The 20,698-nt window shown below is 43.2% G+C and overlaps 1 protein-coding gene across 1 annotated transcript in view; it reads left to right on the top strand.

Moving 5' to 3' along the window:
• CDH13 (cadherin 13) overlaps positions 1-20,698 on the top strand; it is a 996,654-nt gene that overhangs the window by 373,049 nt on the left and 602,907 nt on the right. The window contains exon 3 of the mRNA XM_060787892.2: positions 1,292-1,500. Within this exon, the coding sequence (XP_060643875.2) occupies positions 1,292-1,500 (209 nt within the window). The remainder of the gene's footprint in view (positions 1-1,291; positions 1,501-20,698) is intronic.

The following is a 20,698-nucleotide window of genomic DNA, read 5'->3' on the forward strand; positions in this document are numbered from 1 at the left end:
TTACCAATGTATTGTCGAAGGCTTTCATGGCTGGAATCACTAGGTTCTTGTGGGTTTTTTCGGGCTATAGGGCCATGTTCTAGAGCAGTGTTTCTCAACCTTCCTAATGCCGTGACCCCTTAATACAGTTCCTCATGTTGTGGTGACCCCAACCATAACATTATTTTGCTACTTCATAACTGTAATTTTGCTCCTGTTATGAATCATAATGTAATTAATTATCTGATAAGCAGGATGTATTTCATTCACTAGACCAAATTTGGCACAAATACCCGATATGCCCAAATTTGAATAGTGGTGAGGTTGGTTTGGGGAGGGGGGGTATTGATTTTGTCATTTGGGAGTTGTAGTTGCTGGGATTTATAGTTCACCTACAATCAAAGAGCATTCTTAACCCTACCAACAATTCAATTGGGCCAAACTTGGCACACAAAGAAGCCAACAGAAAATCCTGGAAGGGTTTGGTGGGCATTGACCTTGAGTTTGGAGTTGTAGTTCACCTACATCCAGAGAGCACTGTGGACTCAAACAATGATGAATCTGGACCAAACTTGGCACAAATACTCAATATGCCCAAATGGGAACACTGGTGGAGTTTGAGGAAAATAGATCTTGACATTTTGGAGTTGTAGTTGCTGGGATTTATAGTTCACCTACAATCAAAGAGCATTCTGAACCCCACCAACAATCAAATTGGGCCAAACTTCCCACATAGAACCCTCATGACCAACAGAAAATACTGTGTTTTCTGATGGTCTTTGGTGACCCCTCTGACACTCCCTGGCGACCCCTGCAGGGGTCCGACCCCCAGGTTGAGAACCACTGTTTTAGAGGCATTTCTCCTGACGTTTCGCCTGTATCTATGGCAAGCATCTTCAGAGGTAGTGAGGTCTGTTGGCTCAGCCAGGCCTTCAAATGCTAATGAAGGTGGTCAGTTGAAACATTCACACCTAGCTCCAGCAGAGAAGAGCTCTTTGCCCCACCCCAGCCATTCCACAGATATATAAACCCATTTTCCTACTTCCAACAGACCTCACTACCTCTGAGGATGCTTGCCATAGATGCAGGCAAAACGTCAGGAGAAATGCCTCTAGAACATGGCCCTATAGCCCGAAAAAACCCACAGGAACCTAATTCTTACCAATGTTGTGAACCAAGACTGCAGTTCGTTTTGGAAACTCACCTTAATCTCTAGCCCTTTGAATGCCTCCCCTGAAGATATAGGATGCTACTTAATGAAATCTCATTGTTGCTGTTTTTTCTTTCATCCCCCCTCCCCCTCCCCCTCCAGTGATATTTGATGACTGCCAAGGAAATCACAGATTGAACTTCAAAGTTTCCAACCCAGACTTCAAAGTGGAACCCGACGGGGCTTTAGTTGCACTGAGAAATTTATCAGAAGCCGGCACAGCCTTGTTTATCCACGCCCGGTCAGCACGCGCTGAAGATACGGCAGAGGTATTGATTGTTGGCAGAAAAGAGAAGCACGCTTCTTTAAAGGTAAGCTGGAAACAAATGGAGATCAAACATTCCTGGAGAGGATACAAGGCAGTTGGGCACATCTATTAGATGGCGTTTCGGCTTAGCCATTCCACACTGAAAAAAGCAGATTTCTGACCCATTTCATGTATCTGAAGAACTAACATGATTTCCCCTTGACAGCTAGAAGAGCATTTGAACCACATAAGTGTCATGTTTCCATTGTATCTACATACTATGTGCACAATGCCAATTTCTTGGATTTATTTATTTATTTACTTTACTTTACTTATATACCGCTGTTCTCAGCCCGGGAGTGACTCACAGCGGTGTACAACATAGGAATAACAAAATTCAAGACACAGTATAAAAACAATTCACAATCCAGCATTATACAAAAACATCGTGATTACTACGAAAACCATTCAGCGTCGTCTCATCGTCCAAACCACAATCCAGTATCATTTTCCGTTATTCCATTCCTATAGTCATTACCAATCATTGTACTTCTTGTTCGAACGCCTTCTTGAACAACCAAGTCTTTAACTTCCTGCGGAATATCATCAGGGAAGGAGCCAGTCTAATGTCCACGGGAAGGGTGTTCCACAGCTGAGGAGCCACCACCGAGAAGGCCCTATCTCCCGTCCCCGCCAGCCGTGCTTGTGAAGCAGGTTTCAAAGTCCTGATGGGCTCGTAGGTCGAGATGTGGTTGGATAGGTATCTTGGGCCGGAACTGTTTAAGGCTTTATAGGCCAACACCAGCACCTTGAATTGAGCCCGGTAGCAAATCGGCAGCCAGTGGAGCTGGTACAACAAGGGGGTTGTATGCTCCCTGTGTCCCACTCCTTTTAGTATCATGGCTGCTGCACGTTGGACCAATTGAAGCTTCCGGGCCGTCTTCAAAGGCAACCCCACGTAGAGAGCGTTGCAGTAGTCTAAACAGGATGTAACCAGAGCGTGGACTACCGTGGCCAAGTCAGACTTCCCAAGGTACAGGCGCAGCTGGCGCAAAAGCCTTAGCTGTGCAAATGCTCCCCTGGTCACCGCCGAGACCTGGGGCTCCAGGCTCAGTGATGAATCCAGGATCACACCCGAGCTGCGAACCTGCGTCTTCAGGGGGAGTGTGACCCCATCCAGCACAGGCTGTATCCATTTAATTATGAGTTGAAAACCATTAATCTAAACCTGCGCCATTCACCACTACCTTCTCCAAAGCAACCCTACCATGTCCTGCAATATGTCTTTTGAAGTGCTTCCAAGCAGACGTGTTTTTATGATTCTGCTGCTTCCACACCAAACTTCTTTTTATTCCCATCTTTGCCATTTCAGTATAAATTTGTTTGGCACACAAAGGAGAAGGAGGAGGAGGGGAGAACCAGGGTGCTTTTCCAAAGTGATTGAAATGTTTGCTGTTCATGCAAGGGAGTAACAAAGGAACCGCGGAGGCAGCCTTCGTTCCTGCGCCGCGACATTTCGCAAAGAGGCAGGCATGACAGTGACTTACAAGACAATTAAGCCAGGTACCTTTACAGACCTATAATTTAGAACTACAAAGGAGCCATAATGAGGAGGTTATAAAGGATGAGTGATCCATTGTCTCTCTCCCCTATTTAGTTCCTCTGGCAGGCGGCAGTTCCATCACTTTTCCAGCAGCCACTGTAGTTTGTCTTAAATCTCCTATTTAAGGGTAATTTGGTTTTAAAGGGAAGGTTGAGCAAACTTCCAAAACTCTATCTCTGTATTGTCTGTTTTGATATAATCTTTAAGCACCAGCGCGATTGAGTAAATTAGAAAGACATATAATGAGTTTTATTGTTTTAAGGTCCAGGTCTTTGGGAGGGATTTGTTGCTGTATGCTTTGTTTGCAATATGTCTTCAGAGGTGGGTTGCCATTGCCTTCCTCTGAGGCTGAGAGCATGTGATTTACCTAAGGGGTACAGGGAGCATACTACTCCTCTGTTGCGCCAGCTCCACTGGATGCCAATTAGCTTCCGAGCACAATTCAAAGTGCTGGGGTTAACCTATAAAGCCCTAAACGACTCTGGCCCAGTTTACCTGTCCGAACGTATTCTCCCCTCTGAACCATCAAGATTGTTAAGATCGTCTGGAGGGGCCCTGCTCTCGGTCCCACCACCTTCACAAGTGCGTCTGGTGGGAACGAGGGACAGGGCCTTCTCAGTGGTGGCCCTCGGCTCTGGAACTCCCTTCTATCCTGACGTTTAGAAAACAGGTGAAAACTTGGCTCTGGAAACTGGCATTCGACGAGTGAGGCAATATCCTGCGATATGGATAGATGATGATGGACAACGATTTTATTGTGACGACTGACCATTGTAATAATATGACTGTATTTTGCTCTTTTAATGTTTTATTGTAATATGGAATATGATGTTTTTAATGATTGTTTGTGATATTGTTGTTGGAAACCGGCCTGAGTCCCTCGATGGAGGTGAGAAGACCGGTATACAAAATTTCGAAATAAATAAAATAATAAATCCAGTGGGTTTCCCAATACATTATCTATTCCAGGGGTCCTCAAACTTTTTAAACAGAGGACCAGGTCACAGTCCCTCAAACTATTGGAGGGCCGGATTATAATTTGGAAAAAAAAGGAATGAATTCCTATGCACACTGCACATATCTTATTTGTTGTGCAAAAAACACTTTAAAACAATACAATAATTACAATGAAAAACAAGTTTTTAAACATATTTTATTATGGTATACAAACTATGGGAAAAATTAGAAGGTACCTCAATTGACAGACGGCTTTTCCATCTTATCTGTCAACCCCATGAAGGGACGTCTCTCAAAATAAAATGCAACCCACAAGGCCACCTCGGAAACACAGTTAGCACAGAGAAAGGAGTCAAACAAGGCTGCATCTTAGTGCCATCATTATTCAACTTATACATTAACTCAACTGTGACTGTACCTCGCGAAGGCTGATCTGGCCGGGGTGGTCCATGCCTTAGTCATCTCTAGATTGGACTACTGTAATGCGCTCTACGTGGGGCTGCCCCTGAAAACGGCTCGGAAATTTCAACTGGTCCAACGGGCTGCGGCCAGGATGTTAACTGGTGCTCCCTTCAGAGAGAGGTCAACCCTTCTGTTCAGGAGCTCCACTGGCTGCCATTTATTTTCCGAGCCCAATTTAAGGTGCAGGTGCTTACCTACAAAGCCCTGAACGGTTTGGGACCATCCTACCTGCATGACCGCATCTCCGTTTACGAACCCACACGTTCACTTCGTTCATCTGGAGAGGCCCTGCTCGTGATTCCACCTGCATCGCAGGCGCATTTGGTGGGGACACAAGACAGGGCCTTTTCTGTGGTGGCCCCCCGACTCTGGAACACCCTCCCCAAAGATCTTAGACAGGCCCCTACATTGGCTGTTTTCAGAAATAACTTGAAGACCTGGCTGTTCCGATGTGCCTTCCCAGAATAGGAAATCTCCAATACCAAGTCCCAGAAGCACTTTATTAGAACTAAGATTGCCGCACACTGCACATTGCACCTACCCTATAATCCTTACGTATCACCTGTCGCATCAGCACTTTTAATTATATACCCATTACTCTGGCCCGGCCAGTTTTATTGTGTTTTTGGTGTATTGTTTATTGCTTGCTGTTTTGTTGTTTAATATTGCTTTAATTGTTTTAATTTGCTTTAGTTTGTATTGTTATGCTGTGTATTGAGGCCTTGGCCTTTGTAAGCTGCATCGAGTCCTTTGGGAGATGCTAGCGGGGTACAAATAAAGTTAATAATAATAATAATAATAATAATAATAATATGGTGGACCAATTGTACAACATGGACTTTCACCCTCCAAAACTCACAGGGAAACATATCTCCACCCTACTTTATGCTGACGATGCAGCTCTGATTTCAAGAACACCAATAGGCCTCAAAAAAGCATTGAAAGCATTGGCACAATATTGTAGGGAAAATCAGTTACAACTTAACTACCAGAAAACAAAAATTATGGTGTTTGCCAAAAGACCTAAGCTTCACCATTGGAGTATAGATGGAAACAAAATTGAGCAAGTCCCATGTTTCAAATATCTGGGGGTAGTCCTCCACTCTTCCGTCAACTGAAAAGCACACGGAGTTTATGTGGCTGAGAATGCACAAAGCAGTTCATCTGCCATACTAAAATACCTGAAGTCAAAAGGGGGACACTATATCAGCACCACTCAAACTTTTTGAAGCCAAGTTAATGGCGCAACTTCTTTACGGTTCTCAGATTGGTCCCTTTTCTGACTTCGCCCCCATTGGAGACTGTTCAGTCCAAATTCTTAAGATTGGCTCTCCAGGTACCAAGGTGTGTCTCCAATGCCACCCTACACCTGGAGACTGGCTCCTTGAGCGTTGAGGCTAGGGTGTGGGTGGTAATATTGAATTACTGGCTCAGACTATCCCTCTCTCCTCTGGGCCTTGCACCTCTCATTATGAAGGACAACTTTCAATCCAATTGGCAAAGGGAGATACTAGGCAAAATTGCATCTCTGGGTCTATCCCCAGAACTACTAACCAGCATGGGATATGACCAAACCAAATCCCAGATTAAACAACAGATCTATCTAGCACCTCATTCTTTATTACTGGTGCAGACAGTAGGGACTGTAACTCCCCTATGGAATATCTTACTGTGTTGGAGGTAGCCAGCCATCAGAGAGCCTTTACCTTGGCACGATGCCATGTGCTTCCTTCTACCGTACTGGAGCCCTGGCGTTCTTCTGCATACGGTTGCATCAAGAGCAAGCTGGGCATTTTTTGTTCTTCCCACCTTCCTGGAGGGTTTCCCAACAGGTTATGCTTGGAGTACCTTGGCTTATGGAGAGCTGCCTAAGATGTGGAAATAACACGCTTCAATTTTTTTTGTTATCTGAAGTTGCTTCTGCAGCACTCTTCAAAAATTGCATATCTGGTGCTAGGAATGAAAACAAATTTCTCACAGCATGAGTTTCAAAGAGAATTATCCCATTCCTGCTGAAGTTGTATTTGATAAACCTCCGGGCTTTGCTGTCTCTCCAGGACTGTGTATCAATGGGGGTTGGAGAGCCCCAGCCGGCACAAAAGCCCATGGCTGCTGGTGGGGTTGAGTCTGAATAACTCTGCTATTTATATTTCTGAATTATATGGCTAAGTAAGCTGAGTGTATAGTCTGAATGACAAGCGTGGAATGTTAGGTGGAGTAAACTTGCATGCAGATGGCAAAAGGTGGAGAGAACAAGAGGAAGGAATTGCTTTTGGATTGACAAGTTGAGAGTGAGAGTATCTACAGTACACATTTGTAGCAGTTTGATATCATTTAACTGTCATGGCTGCATCCTACGGAGTCATGGGTTTTTTAGAATTGATGCAGTACTTGAAATTATTTGCTAGCTTGTGCTGGTGTTAGTGTTCAGGAAAGTAGATTAGAGTTCCCTGGTGGCAGGCCCGTAGCCAGGATTTTGTTTCGGGGGGGGCTAAAAAATTTTCAGGGGGGGTTTCGGGGGGGCTGAGTTTCGGGGGGGGGGCTGAGTCTGAGTGAAAGAGGGTCTACCCTAGCAAACCTTTTGTATCATTACCCCAATACCCCCATGCATATGGGATATATTGAGTATGGTGATCAGATCATGATATGAATAAACATAACAGTTTAAATAATGCACCAGTAAGGCCTTTTCGCGAACCACCATGAGAATTTCGGGGGGGGCTGAAGCCCCCCGAGCCCCCCCCCCCTGGCTACATGCCTGCCTGGTGGGGAATTTCCCATACCTTACCAAATCTGCAAATCCGAGAAGATGAAGTTGTGGCATTGAACCAATATGCAGGTATCCTCTACTTCAGTGTTTCTCAACCTTCCTAATGCCGTGACCCCTTAATATAGTTCCTCATGTTGTGGTGACCCCCAACCATAAAATTATTTTTGTTGCTACTTCTCAACTGTGATTTTGCTACTGTTATGAATTGTAATGTAAATATCTGATATGCAGGATGTATTTTCATTCACTGGACCAAATTTGGCACAAATACCCAATACGACCAAATTTGAATACTGGTGGGGTTCAGACGAATTGATTTTGGGAGTTGTAGTTGCTGGGATTGATAGTCCACCCACAATCAAAGAGCATTCTAAACTCCATCAATGAGGAAATGGAACCAAACTTGGCACATACAACTCCCATGACCAATAGAAAATTTTGGATGGGTTTGGTCGGCATTGACCTTGAGTTTTGGAGTTGTAGTTCATCTACATCCAGAGAGCACTGTGGACTCAAACAATGATGGATCTGGACCAAAATTGACATGGATACTCCATATGCCCAAATGTGAACACTGGTGGAGTTTGGGAAAAAAATAGACCTTGACATATGGGAGCTGTAGTTGCTGGGATTTATAGTTCACCTACAATCAAAGAGCATTCTGAACCCCACCAATGATAGAATTGTGCCAAATTTCCCACACAGAACCCCTATGACCAACAGAAAATACTGTGTTTTCTAATGGTCTTTGGCAACCCCTCAGATACACCCTCACGACCCCCACAGGGGTCCTGACCCCCAGGTTGAGAAACCCTGCTCTACTTATTCAACCAATATGGGACCAGGGTGCTGCCCAAAAGTAGAAATGGTTGAAATGGGGAATCCAGTGCTCTTGTAGTTTGGAAATGCAAGACTGGATGCTAAATGTGGTTCTATTGTTCCTCTATATTTTTAACAGCCTGCTTCCCACTGTTGGGGAAAAGATGGGATATAAATTAATTAATTGATTGATTGATGCACCAGGTGGGAAAATGGCCTCACTTCAATCTCGAAAAGGTGACCTTTTTTGAGAGTAAACTTTTATATCCTGTCCGTAACTGGTAACTAGTAGCTCATAACTTTTCCAAGTGTTGACCATTTTTTTTGCCATGTCTGAGGTGCATCAACCACCAAAGTGCTATTAAAGTAGATAGACCAGTGGTTCTCAACCTTCCTAATGCCACGACTCCTTAATACGCTTCCTCATGTTACGGTGACCCCCAACCATAAAATTAGTTTAATTGCTACTTCATAACTGTCATTTTGCTACTGTTATGAATCGTAATGTAAATATCTGATTTGTGGGATGTATTTTCATTCACTGGACCAAATTTGGCATAAATACCCAATACACCCAAATTTGAATACTGGTGGGATTGGGGGAGGGTATTGATTTTGTCATTTGGGAGTTGTAGTTGCTGGGATTTATAGTTCACCTATAATCAAAGAGCATTCTGAACTCGACCAATGATGGAATTGAATCAAACTTGGCACACAGAACTCCCATGACCAACAGAAAATACTGGAAGGGTTTGGTGGGCATTGACCTTGAGTTTTGGGAGTTGTAGTTCACCTACATCCACAGAGCACTGTGGACTCAAACAATGATGGATCTGGACCAAACTTGGCACAAATTCTCAATATGCCCAAATATGAACACTGGTGGAGTTTGGGGAAAATAAACCTTGACATTTGGGAGTTGTAGTTGCTGGGATTTATAGTTCACCTACAATCAAAGAGCATTCTGAACCTCATCAACCATTGAATTGGGCCAAACTTCCCACACAGAACCTCCATGATCAACAGAAAATACTGTGTTTTCTGGTGGTCTTTGGTGACCCCTCTGACACCCCCTCATGACTCCTCCAGGGGTCCCGACCCCCAGGTTGAGAAACACTGAGATAGACCAATGAGGCACCAATGAGGCAATGTCTAATTGGTGAGGTCCAATAATGTTTTACTTTAAATCAGTACTTAGAAGAACAGTTTTTGTAAATCTGTCACCCTGTTTTGTAGTGATTTGGTGTCCATGATGTGTGTGAGGAAGTTTCCATTAAAAAAGTAACTTGGCTCAGCATGGAGCAGCTCAAAGTTCAGGAGTAACTTGCAAGCTCTGGGGAAAACCTAAGCTTGAATGGTGTTCTGCAGGCATGAGATATAAATGAGTCATAACGTGCCTATATTTGTTGTTCACACACAAAGGACTTCCATAAATAATACAAATGAAGATCAACCTTCTCATTTGAAGCGGCAGAGCCAATCATTCTGGCATGGGGAGGTAGGTCACTATTCCTATTAGTGACCTCCCTACCTATGCAAGAAAGTTTCCTTCACCCTTCTGAAAGAGTTTTTTCAAAAGCATCTGTCTTCTCTTTCTACCTGTCGATACATCTCTGGAATGTAAATGAAAATGGAGAAACATCTATCAATCTTGAGAAACCTTTTTTTCTGTGAGTAAGCCACTTTGAAACAATAAAGGATTTGATGCACTTGACTTTCTTCTGCAGAGCTTCAAAATGTGAGTTTCATGCATACTGGGGGTTACAAGCCCCTCTCAGAAAGAAGATGACACATTCCCAATAGCTCTGAGGAATCAAGATGTGGCTAAAATACATTCTAAACCACACCTGAAATGGAAAATGAGGCCTTTAAAAAAACACCATGCAAATAATTCCTTTAAGAGCTTGAAGCATTATGGTAGCAAGCAGGTGAACATCAACATTGTGTTTAAAAATAGGTTTTAAGAATCATAGAATCAAAGAGTTGGAAGAGACCTCATGGGCCATCCAGTCCAACCCCCTGCCAAGAAGCAGGAATGTTGCATTCAAATCACCTCTGACAGATGGCCATCCAGCCTCTGCTTAAAAGCTTCCAAAGAAGGAGCCTCCACCACACTCTGGGGCAGAGAGTTCCACTGCTGAACGGCTCTCACAGTCAGGAAGTTCTTCCTCATGTTCAAGATAGATAAATAATATTATTTTGTATTATGTATTGCGCAGAAGTCATTGATACTATGTATGTGTTTAACTGTTAGAGTATATATTTGTGTTTGTAACAGTAGCTAAAACTAGAGTTATCTGGTTTGAATCCACAGTGAGCGTTGCCAAGGAGACCAGGCAGGCTAGCTCAGGAGAGTGAGAAGTGGGCGGAGTCAAGCAGGAAAAGATATAGGCGTCTTTGGAAAAGGGCCAGAGTGAGTGAGTCAGTGTGGAGACCTGAAAAGCCTGGGAGAGAGGTGTGTGTGAGCAGCTGGAGGTTTTTCAGTCTAGAAGGGCTGAAGAGAGAAACCTGGCCAGTTTCTTTAGTCAAGGAAGACTAAAGGAAGCCTGTTAGGATCCCTAGTCAAGGAAGGACTAGAGATCAGGGATTTGATCAAGGAAAGATCAAATTGGAAGGCTAGTTATAGTGGGAAACATTGTTCACTAAAGAGCTTCACCTCAGTAAAAGTTGGCCACGAGCTGTGTTATTTGAAAGAGTGGATTGTATTAAAACCAAGTGATATTCAAAGTTCTATAAGTTATTTAACAGCCTGCAACCATACGCTTTGTACACAATAAACTTGTTATCTTTTGTTAAAAACCGTCTCATCTCATCTAACCTGCGTCTGTAGAGCCAGATCTCATCGGTAATACCTCAAATACCTCACGTTGGTGGCAGTTACCTTAATTTACAACTAATAATTGGCCTCCTCTATAATATATTCTTATACACAATTGAGGCCTGAGATTAATTCCCTCCATAATCATCCACATCTGCACAATTGGTTTGCGCATCTTCTCATGTATATACCTAATGATCACATTATTCCTTTCTTATAGAAACATACCATCTTTGAAATTAACATTCAAAATACCAGTATTTTCCCCAATCCCACCACCACCACAACCCCCCGCCCTGCCCAGGAACAGTTAAGTACTTTTGCTGTGTTTATTACAATTGTTCAATCATGAGAATAGTCTTATTTAACACTGTATATTTATCTTTCCCCTTTATTCTGTTTATGAGACCCTTCCATTTTGCTTCCCATGCCCTTCCGCTTTGACCCATCGTATAGTAACTTTTCCTTTCGTTAATATAATCTTGGAGAAGGTAATTGGCTAGATATTTATACCAAGTTTTTATATCCCATTTCTTGTGGTCCTTTCAGCCAAAGGCCACTGAGGCTTTTGATGTGTTTTATTATTTCCGCACTTTCTTTATATTCCCCTAACACCATCCATATATTAAATACATGACAGGTCGCAATTTGTGGCAATTATCGCCAGTCATTGTTGTTGTTCATTCGTTCAGTCGTCTCCAACTTTTCGTGACCTCATGGACCAGCCTACGCCAGAGCTCCCTGTTGGCTGTCACCACTCCCAGCTCCTTCAAGGTCAGTCCAGTCACTTCAAGGATGCCATCCATCCATCCCTCTTGCCCTTGGTCGGCCCCTCTTCCTTTTACCTTCCACTTTCCCCAGCATAATTGTCTTCTCTAGGCTTTGCTGTCTCCTCATGATGTGGCCAAAGTACTTCAACTTTGTCTCTAGTATCCTTCCTTCCAATGAGCAGTCGGGCTTTATTTCCTGGAGGATGGACTGGTTGGATCTTCTCGCAGTCCAAGACACTCTCAGAACTTTCCTCCAGCACCACAGCTCAAAAGCATCGATCTTCCTTCGCTCAGCCTTCCCTAAGGTCCAGCTCTCACATCCGTAGGTTATTACAGGGAATACCATGGCTTTGACTATGCGGATCTTTGTTGCCAGTGTGATGTCTCTACTCTTTACTATTTTATCGAGATTGGACATTGCGTCTTCTGATTTCCTGGCCACAGTCTGCATCTGCAGTAATCTTTGCGCCTAGAAATACAAAGTCTGTCACGGCCTCCACATTTTCTCCCTCTATTTCCCAGTTGTCAATCATTCTTGTTGCCATAATATTGGTTTTTTGATGTTTAGCTGCAACCCAGCTTTTGCACTTTCTTCTTTCACCTTGATTAGAAGGCTCCTCAGCTCCTCCTCGCTTTCGGCCATCAGAGTGGTGTCATCTGCATATCTGAGGTTGTTAATGTTTCTTCCAGCAATTTTCACCCCAGCCATGCATTCATCAAGCCCCGCACATCGCATGATGTGTTCTGCATACAAGTTAAAAAGGTTGGGTGAGAGTATGCGCCCTTGCCATACGCCTTTCCCGATCTTGAACCAGTCTGTTGTTCCGTGGTCAGTTCTGACTGTTGCTACTTGGTCCTTGTACAGATTCCTCAGGAGAGAGACAAGGTGGCTTGGTATGCCCATCCCACCAAGAACTTGCCACATACAGTCATACTGGAGGCTATTTTCAGCCATGTGCCCACATTGTCCTTCAATGCCTTAGATATTATAATCTCTGGTACTATTGTATGGGTTTTCATGACCTGGACCCCAAATAAATGTGTATCAAAGTGCCCCAAAATAGTATCTAGAACCCTCTTGGGTCTAACAATGAAGTCTCTAAGCCAAGCTGCTCAAAGTGGAGGCCCTAGGACTTGGGCCAGACCATGAACCATCAGATGCTGGTTCTTGCAGAGTTTAGTCTGGTCATTAGCACCCAGTTGAGCATGAAACCAATCCTCCTCCTTGTCCCCCCCCCCCTCTTCTTCTGCTTACTAGATCTGCTGATGCAGTCTACAGATCTCAGGAGGTCCTGATCCATCTGAAGGACATTGAGGCCCTTCAGATGCTGATGGACCTCCATATATGTCTCAAGAATGTATATAATGACTAAACTTGATGGAATCTGGGATCCAACAACATCTGAGGAGCCATGAGAATCCATAAGGGTCAATTTCAAGATTCTGCTCCCCATAATGATTTTTTTTTTACATTTTTTTTTTAAAAAATAGTGCTTTCTAAAGTCCTGCAGCTGGAATCATCTATTATGGAGTAAACTTTGGTAGAAACTTGAATCTGTTTCCCAATTTTCCTCCCATGGCATTATAGTTCATCTGGAATGAGTCATGGATGCAGTGTGAGAAACATCCAAAGCAAAGAAAACCTGACAAGTGCTAATTCTTTTTAACTAGTCCCGGATCTTGCCTGCAGAGTATTTTGCTTCCTTGAGGACCGATAGCATAAGATCCCAGCATGATATCACTTTTCTTGTAGGTGTTTAAAAGGGATTGTGTTTTTGCCTTGCCAATCACACTGGGTTGGAATGCTTAACTCTGTAGCAGCAGAAGTGTTTTAAACAATAGCCCTAATCACAGTGGAGAGCTGTTGAATATTCATGAATGCAAGCCCTTGCACAATGAATGGCTGATTGGTTACCTGGTTGTAGCATGACCTGAGAATCAAGAGAGTGGGGGATCCTCTCTCTGGATGTAATCCTGAAAACACTGATACCAAATTAGGTATGCAACCATCTAAATGGCCAATTTTTATTCACTAGATACTTCAAAACTTGGCACATCGTAGGGTCTCTTTTTTTCAAAGATAAGAAATAGGATATTTTTCTCCAGCTGGATTATGCATTTTGTATGCACCCCTGCTGTTTGTTTGGAGGCTAAAACACTCCACTCTAGTTCTGAAAGAAAAGTAGACTTACAACATTCTTCAGAAAAATCTGGTTTGCATGCCTTTCAAAAAGAGGGTTGTTGTTCTTTCAAAGGATTGTACTGCCTGGCACAGAAACAATCTGTTGACACCTTAGAGAAGTTCTCTCAGAGCTCTTTTGTGATGGTTTGTCACATGTATGGCCAAGAGCTACACATTTGCAAGACCTACAGAGAAGGAACTGTAGGATGAACAGCTGTCATGAAGCCTTGGCTCAGTAGGGCAATCCCGTTTGACATCAAGTCCTGTCTCCATATGGCTTAGAGCACATGGCATCCCACATCCTCCGTCCCATTTGCAGGTGATCAAAACAAGTGGCAGAGCATTTTGTGGCAGGTTTTCTGATTGGGAATTTGTGAACATTTTCAAGGAACCCAGCCTCCAAAAGCTATAGATCAGTGGTTCTCAACCTTCCTAATGCCGTGACCCCTTAATACAGTTCCTCATGTTGTGGTGACCCCCAACCATAACCCTAACATTATGAATTGCCATGTAAATAATGATTTGCAGGATGTATTTTCATTCACTGGAGCAAATTTGGCACAAATACCCGGTATGCCCAAATTTGAATACTGGTAGGGTTGGGCAGGGGATTGATTTTGTCATTTGGGAGTTGTAGTTGCTGGGATTTATAGTTAACCTGTAAACAAAGAGCATTCTGAACCATACCAACAATGGAATTGAACCAAAGTTGGCACACAATACTATCTATCTAACTCAATCTAACATGGGAGTTCTCCCATGACCAACAGAAAATACTGGAAGGGTTTGAGGGCATTGACTATATGCTTATTTGTGTGTATATATGTATGTATGTATGTGAGCTCTTCACCTGAATTAGTGTTGCTTTCACAAATACTGTACCAGCATGAACCACTATCAAAAAGCCACAATTTCTCCCATGACATAATTCCTCCTGCAGTTGCTTTTCTGCTCCTTATCTCTAATCTGTTGGGAGAAGCAAGTGTGTCTTATTTGCATGCCCTGTCTCCACAACTCCAATTGCCTTGACCTAGACACTGAAGGCCTCAGATCCTGTATAGTCTGGGAAGCTACACAGGGTCAACCCTGGTTAGTACATGGATTTATTTATTTTATTTATTTATCGTGTCATCCGCAACGAGAACATTGTATTACATTTCTAACAGAACAAAACAAACAAACAGATAAAAAACCAAAAAAAAACCCCACAAATTTTGCAAGCTTGGTAGCTGATTAAATGTCCTTTGACCAGTATCTAGCCACTTGGAGTGCCTCTGGTGTTGCCGCAAGAAGGTCCTCCATCATGCATGTTGCAGGGCTCAGGTTGCATTGCAGCAGGTGGTCAGTGGTATGCCTTTCTCCACACTCGCATGTCGTGGATTCAACTTTGTAGCCCCATTTCTTAAGATTGGCTCTGCATCTCGTGGTGCCAGAGTGTTCAGCGCCTTCCAAGTCGCCCAGTCTTCTGTGTGCCCAGGGGGGAGTCTCTCATCTGGTATCACCCACGGATTGAGGTGCTGGGTTTGAGCCTGCCACTTTTGAACTCTCGCTTGCTGAGGTGTTCCAGCGAGTGTCTCTGTAAATCTAAGAAAACTATTTCTTGATTTAAGTCGTTGATGTGCTGGCTGATACCCAAACAAGGGATGAGCTGGAGATGTCTCTGCCTCGGTCCTTTCATTATTGGCTGCAACTTCCCGGCGGATGTCAGGTGGTACATGGATGGGAGAACATTAAATGCCAGGTTCTGGAGGATATATTTTAGAAGAAGGAGCTGGAAAATATGGCTGTGCATGGATCTGATTTTCAAAATGGGCTCTGGCTGTTTTGGCTGTTATGATCGTTATGACCAACTGTAATTTTTTGGAAGCAACACACTACACAGCTGCCTAAAATGGCAGCCTTCAGTTTCTTTCAGCTACATGTGAAGTGCAGAGAGGGAGGCAGCCGCTCACACACTGCTTCCCCTGTGAGTTTGTAAGCCCTGCTGCCAGCCTGAGCCAATTGGAAGAAGAAAGCTGCTCATATGGTAGCTAGCCCCGAGTTCTGTTTCAGTGCCTTTGCTGCTGCTAGGATTGCTTCACTTGCGTATGGACTCAATTCCAATTTCATTTATTTTTCTTAGTTTAATATCTTTACTATCTTTTTTATAATAATCTTTATTAAGTTTTTCAAAAGCAGTTAAAAGGGGAACTTGGTAGGGGTGTGGGGCAGGGGGGAGGAAGAAGAGGGGGGGAGAGAGGGAGCAGGGAGGGAGAGAGAGATAGGGGTGGGGGGTGGGTGGGGGTGGGTTTAAAAATAAGAAAAATGAAAATTATTTTCGTGACTTCCCAGTATCATCTTGAGGGTCTCTTCTTTTCTTTTCCTCATCTCCTTCTCCTCCCTCTTCTGTTTCTTGTTTGTTCCTTCCTCTTCTGTTTCTTGTTTGAATGGATTACTGCAATGCGCTCTACGTGGGGCTGCCCTTGAAGATGGCTCGGAAACTTCAATTGGTCCAGCGGGCAGCAGCCAGGATGCTAACTGGGGCTCATTATCAAGAGAGGTCTACCCCTCTGTTTAAGGAGCTCCACTGGCTGCCATTTATTTTCCGAGCCCAATTCAAGGTGCAGGTGCTCACCTACAAAGCCCTAAACGGTTTGGGACCACCCTACCTGCGTGACCGCATCACCATCTACGAACCCACACGCTCGCTCCCGTCATCTGGAGAGGCCCTGCTCGTGATCCCATCCACGTCGCAAGCGCACTTGGTGGGGACACGGGACAGGGCCTTTTCTGTGGCGGCCCCCCGACTTTGGAACGCCCTCCCAAAAGATCTCAGACAGGCCCCTACTCTAGCCGTTTTCAGAAGGAATTTAAAAACTTGGCTGTTCCGTTGTGCCTTCCCAGACTAGGAATCCCCACCCCAAGTCCTAGTAGCACCTTAGCATAACAAATTGTCGCTGCACACCGCACTTTTAATTCCACGTGCCTCCTGCCATTTCAGCACTTTTAACCCTTGTACCCCAGTGCACCGGCCGAACCAGTTTTTAATAATGTCTTGATGTACTACCATTGTCGTTATTGCTTAATGTTTGATTTGCTTAGCTATTGTGGTGTTATGTTATTTTGCTTACTGTTTGATTTGCGTCGCTATTGTGATGTTCTCTATTGTATTGTGTTTGAGGCTTCGGCCAGTGTAAGCCGCATCGAGTCCTTCGGGAGATGCTAGCGGGGTACAAATAAAGTTAATAATAATAATAATAATAATAATAATAATAATAATAATAATAATTGTTTGTTCCTTCCTCCCTCTCCTTGTTCTTAGATTTCATCTTCGGTGGTATTTACCTGGTTAATTTGTTAGGATCTTCTTGTTTCTTTCTTTAAAGTATTCTGACTCTTTCTCCCAGTTTGTTTCTTTCTTGTTTATGCCTTTAGTCTTTAGTATTAGAAAGGTAAGCCTGTCCATGTTTTTGATTTCTAGTATCTTCGTTAAGTGCTCATCTTCGTCTGGGATTTCTTTCTGTTTCCATTTTCGTGCATAGCAAATTCTGGCTGCTGTCATCATCAAGAACATCAATTTATCCGAGTTTTGGTCAATGTCTAAGTCATACATTTCTAACAGGAATAATTCTGGTTTCCAGGGAATGCTAATCTTCAGTATTTTTTGTACTTCTCTCTGTACTTCCTTCCAATATGTTTTTACCTTTGGGCACGACCACTACATATGATAGAACGACCCTTCTGTTTCCCCGCATTTCCAGCATTTTGTGCTCATGTTTTTATTGGTCTTCCCCAATTTCTTTGGCATCATGTACCATCTGTATGCTATTTTTGCCCTATTCTCTTTTAGATCTGTCACGTAACAAAATTTTAATCTTTTTCTCCACATTTCCTCCCATTCTTCTTTCCTAATAGTTCTTCCTAAGTTTTCATTCCATCTCCTCATATATATTCCTCCCGTTTTTGACTCAAGTTCCCATTCAAGTAGTTTTTTGTATATTTTCATTATCAATTTTTTCTCTGATTCCATTATTTTATCCCAGAATTTTTTTTCCTGATTGAACCCTATTTCCTTATCTTTTTTATACCTTTCTTTGATTTGCCAATATTGCAGCCATGATATTTTTTGTCTAACGTGTTTAGTTCATGCTGTGCTTTTAGTGTTACTTCGCCTTCCTCTTTCTTTAATATGTCCTTATATTTTGGCCGCTCATGCCAATCCATACATCTTTGTTCGGCCTCCAGAGGGGATATCCATGTCGGTGTTTTTTATATAGTTTATTCTTGTGTTTCTCCCATACCTTCAATATTGTTGATCGTACAAAATGATTTCCAAAATTCTTTTCTGTCTTCTTTCCTTTATACCAAATATATGTATGCCATCCCTCTCTTAACTCTATCCCTTCTAGGATCAACAGCTTCTTTTTCTCCGGCTTCACCCAGTCTCTCACCCAGATTAAGGCGTTTGATTCAAAATATATTTTTAAATCTGTGGCTAGAAGGAATATCTTTAATTCCTTCTTTTTTTACTATGTTGCTAGGGAAGTGTGCATGTGTGTGCGGGGGGGGGGGGGGGGGCTGTGAAAGGGCATTTGTGGCTGTTTGTTTAAATGTCGGGGCACTGAAATCCAGCCACCAAAAAACAGCATTGGGTTTAACCAAATTGCACACCCCTACTGGCAAAGCTACTTGTGGATATTCCCTGCTGTAGGAAATCCCAGAAGTCAGTTTCTGACTGATGGCAACCCAAAGATAACCCTAACATGAGGTTCTCCTTGCAAGGTTTATTCCAAGAAGGTTTGTTATTGCCTTCCTCCAAGGCGGAGTGACTTTCCCAAGCTCATCATTGAGTAGCCATGGCTGAATGAGTAGGAATTTGAATCCTTGACTGTAGATTCCTGGTCCAGCACTAAGACCAGTACAGTATGCTCTTGCTTTCCAGTATGAATAGGAAAGCAGAAGATTTAAGTTGAAGTAATTTGTGGATTGCAGCCAAAGCAAAGATCCTTTCACTTAGTTGCATGTCGGAAAAATCAATCCTCCCTGTCTATCTCCTCCCCTTTTTATTTAAAAATTGCTATCTAATATATTAGGTTATTCTAGTCCAGTTGGTTGCTGGAAATTATTGTCCCATCAGCACACAGAGCATTATGCTCTGTTTGGAGGTTGGATTATTAATTGAAAATGTGTTTTAGGGTGATCAGAAATTGCAATAAATGTCTCGATTCAATCTCTCCTTCCCCGCCCCCCAAAAGCATGCAATGGGAGAAGACAGGGGCGATTAATCTTGACCCCTTGACAAGAGACACTTATTTAGTCCTGGCAGGAAGTGTGTCCATCAGCAACAGATAACGGGGACATGTGAAATAGTAATCCATCAAAACACTTGGTGTCTGACTCTAAATATAGCCTGGGTTGGCAAAGGGATGTAAATAAGTCAAGGATTGCAGCCCATAAGTGGTATCATTATGTGTTCGCAAACATCAGGAGCAAGGGGGCTGCAAGTACATTTGTACCCAGAGATAGGTTTTTTTTTTCATTCAGAGGGGGAAAAACACCCTTTGCTCACTATTATAATCTCACTCAGTAGAGACAGAACTTTTGAAACTATTCTTTCTTGCATGCAACACTGAAATAAGTGGAGATTTTACATCTCTAATTGGCTGCCATCTGGCTCTGACTCGCTCTCTCATTTAAATGGGCCTCTAAGGTATAGGTCAGAGACATTCTGGGAGAAATTCAACAGGTTACAGCTCCTCTGCTGAATATCTGTTAAGGGCCTTAGACTCTTGATAAGGAAAGTGGCAGCAGGTAGGTGCCACTTAATTTCTGCTTCCTTGGCTTCTTTCTGCTGCCTGTTCCCCATGGCCCTCCATTTGCAGCCTCTCTAATCTCCTCAAGTTTCCGACTTGGTTGCTAACTAACTACAAACTCTCTTGCCTTACAAATCACTATGCATCTTTGCTCCAGTGATACATTGGCCATGTGATGCATGCCCTCTTTCCACATCAATCCCAGATTGCATACATAAATGGGAGAAAATGTGGCTGCAGTGTCATAGGTTTGTAGGGTCCATGGATCCATGGGTTTGCAAGTGTTCGCTGACCTCCATGGCACTAATTAATTCTTGTAATTAATCTAGTTGACAATGTCACTAAATTAAAAGTCTAACAGAGAAATTGGGACTTTTAGATCAGGTCTAGTTTTCTGCCTTGTCTTGTCTTGTCTTTTCTGCCGTCCTCCTTCTGCCTCACCTTCTGAAGATGTTTCCTTCTTGAAAGGAGAGCAATGAAGTAGAGACATCACACTGGCAATGAAGATCCGCATAGTTAAAACAATGATATTTCCCATAGTAACCTATGGGTGTGAGAGCTGGACCATAAGGAAGGCTGAACGAAGGAAGAGAGGCGCTTTTGAACTGTGGTGCTGGAGGAAAATGCTGAGACTTGGACTGCAAGAAGATCCAACCAGTCCATACTTCAGGAAAGAAAGCCCAACTGCTCACTGGAGGGAAGGATACTAGAGGCAAAGAGGAAGTACTTCAGTCACATCATGAGAAGAAAGGAAAGCTTAGAGAAGACAATGATTCTGGGGAAAATGGAAGGAAAAGGGAAGAGGGGCCGACCAAGGGCAAGATGGATGGATGGTATCCTTGAAGTGACTGGATTGACTCTGAAGGAGCTGCAGGTGGTGATGGCCAACTTGGGAGCTCTGGCATGGGATGGTCCATGAGATCACAAAGAGTCGGAAGCGACTGAATGAATAAACAACAATAACAATAATCTTTGTTTGTACTCTGCCACCACCATCTCTCCAAAGGGACTTGGGGTGTCTCACACAAGCACTCCAACTGCCATGATCAGGCAACAATACATAAGCAAAAATACAATGACACAAGTATA

Source organism: Anolis sagrei, chromosome 8, assembly GCF_037176765.1.
Source record: "Anolis sagrei isolate rAnoSag1 chromosome 8, rAnoSag1.mat, whole genome shotgun sequence".
NCBI classification, from domain to species: Eukaryota; Metazoa; Chordata; class Lepidosauria; order Squamata; family Dactyloidae; genus Anolis; species Anolis sagrei.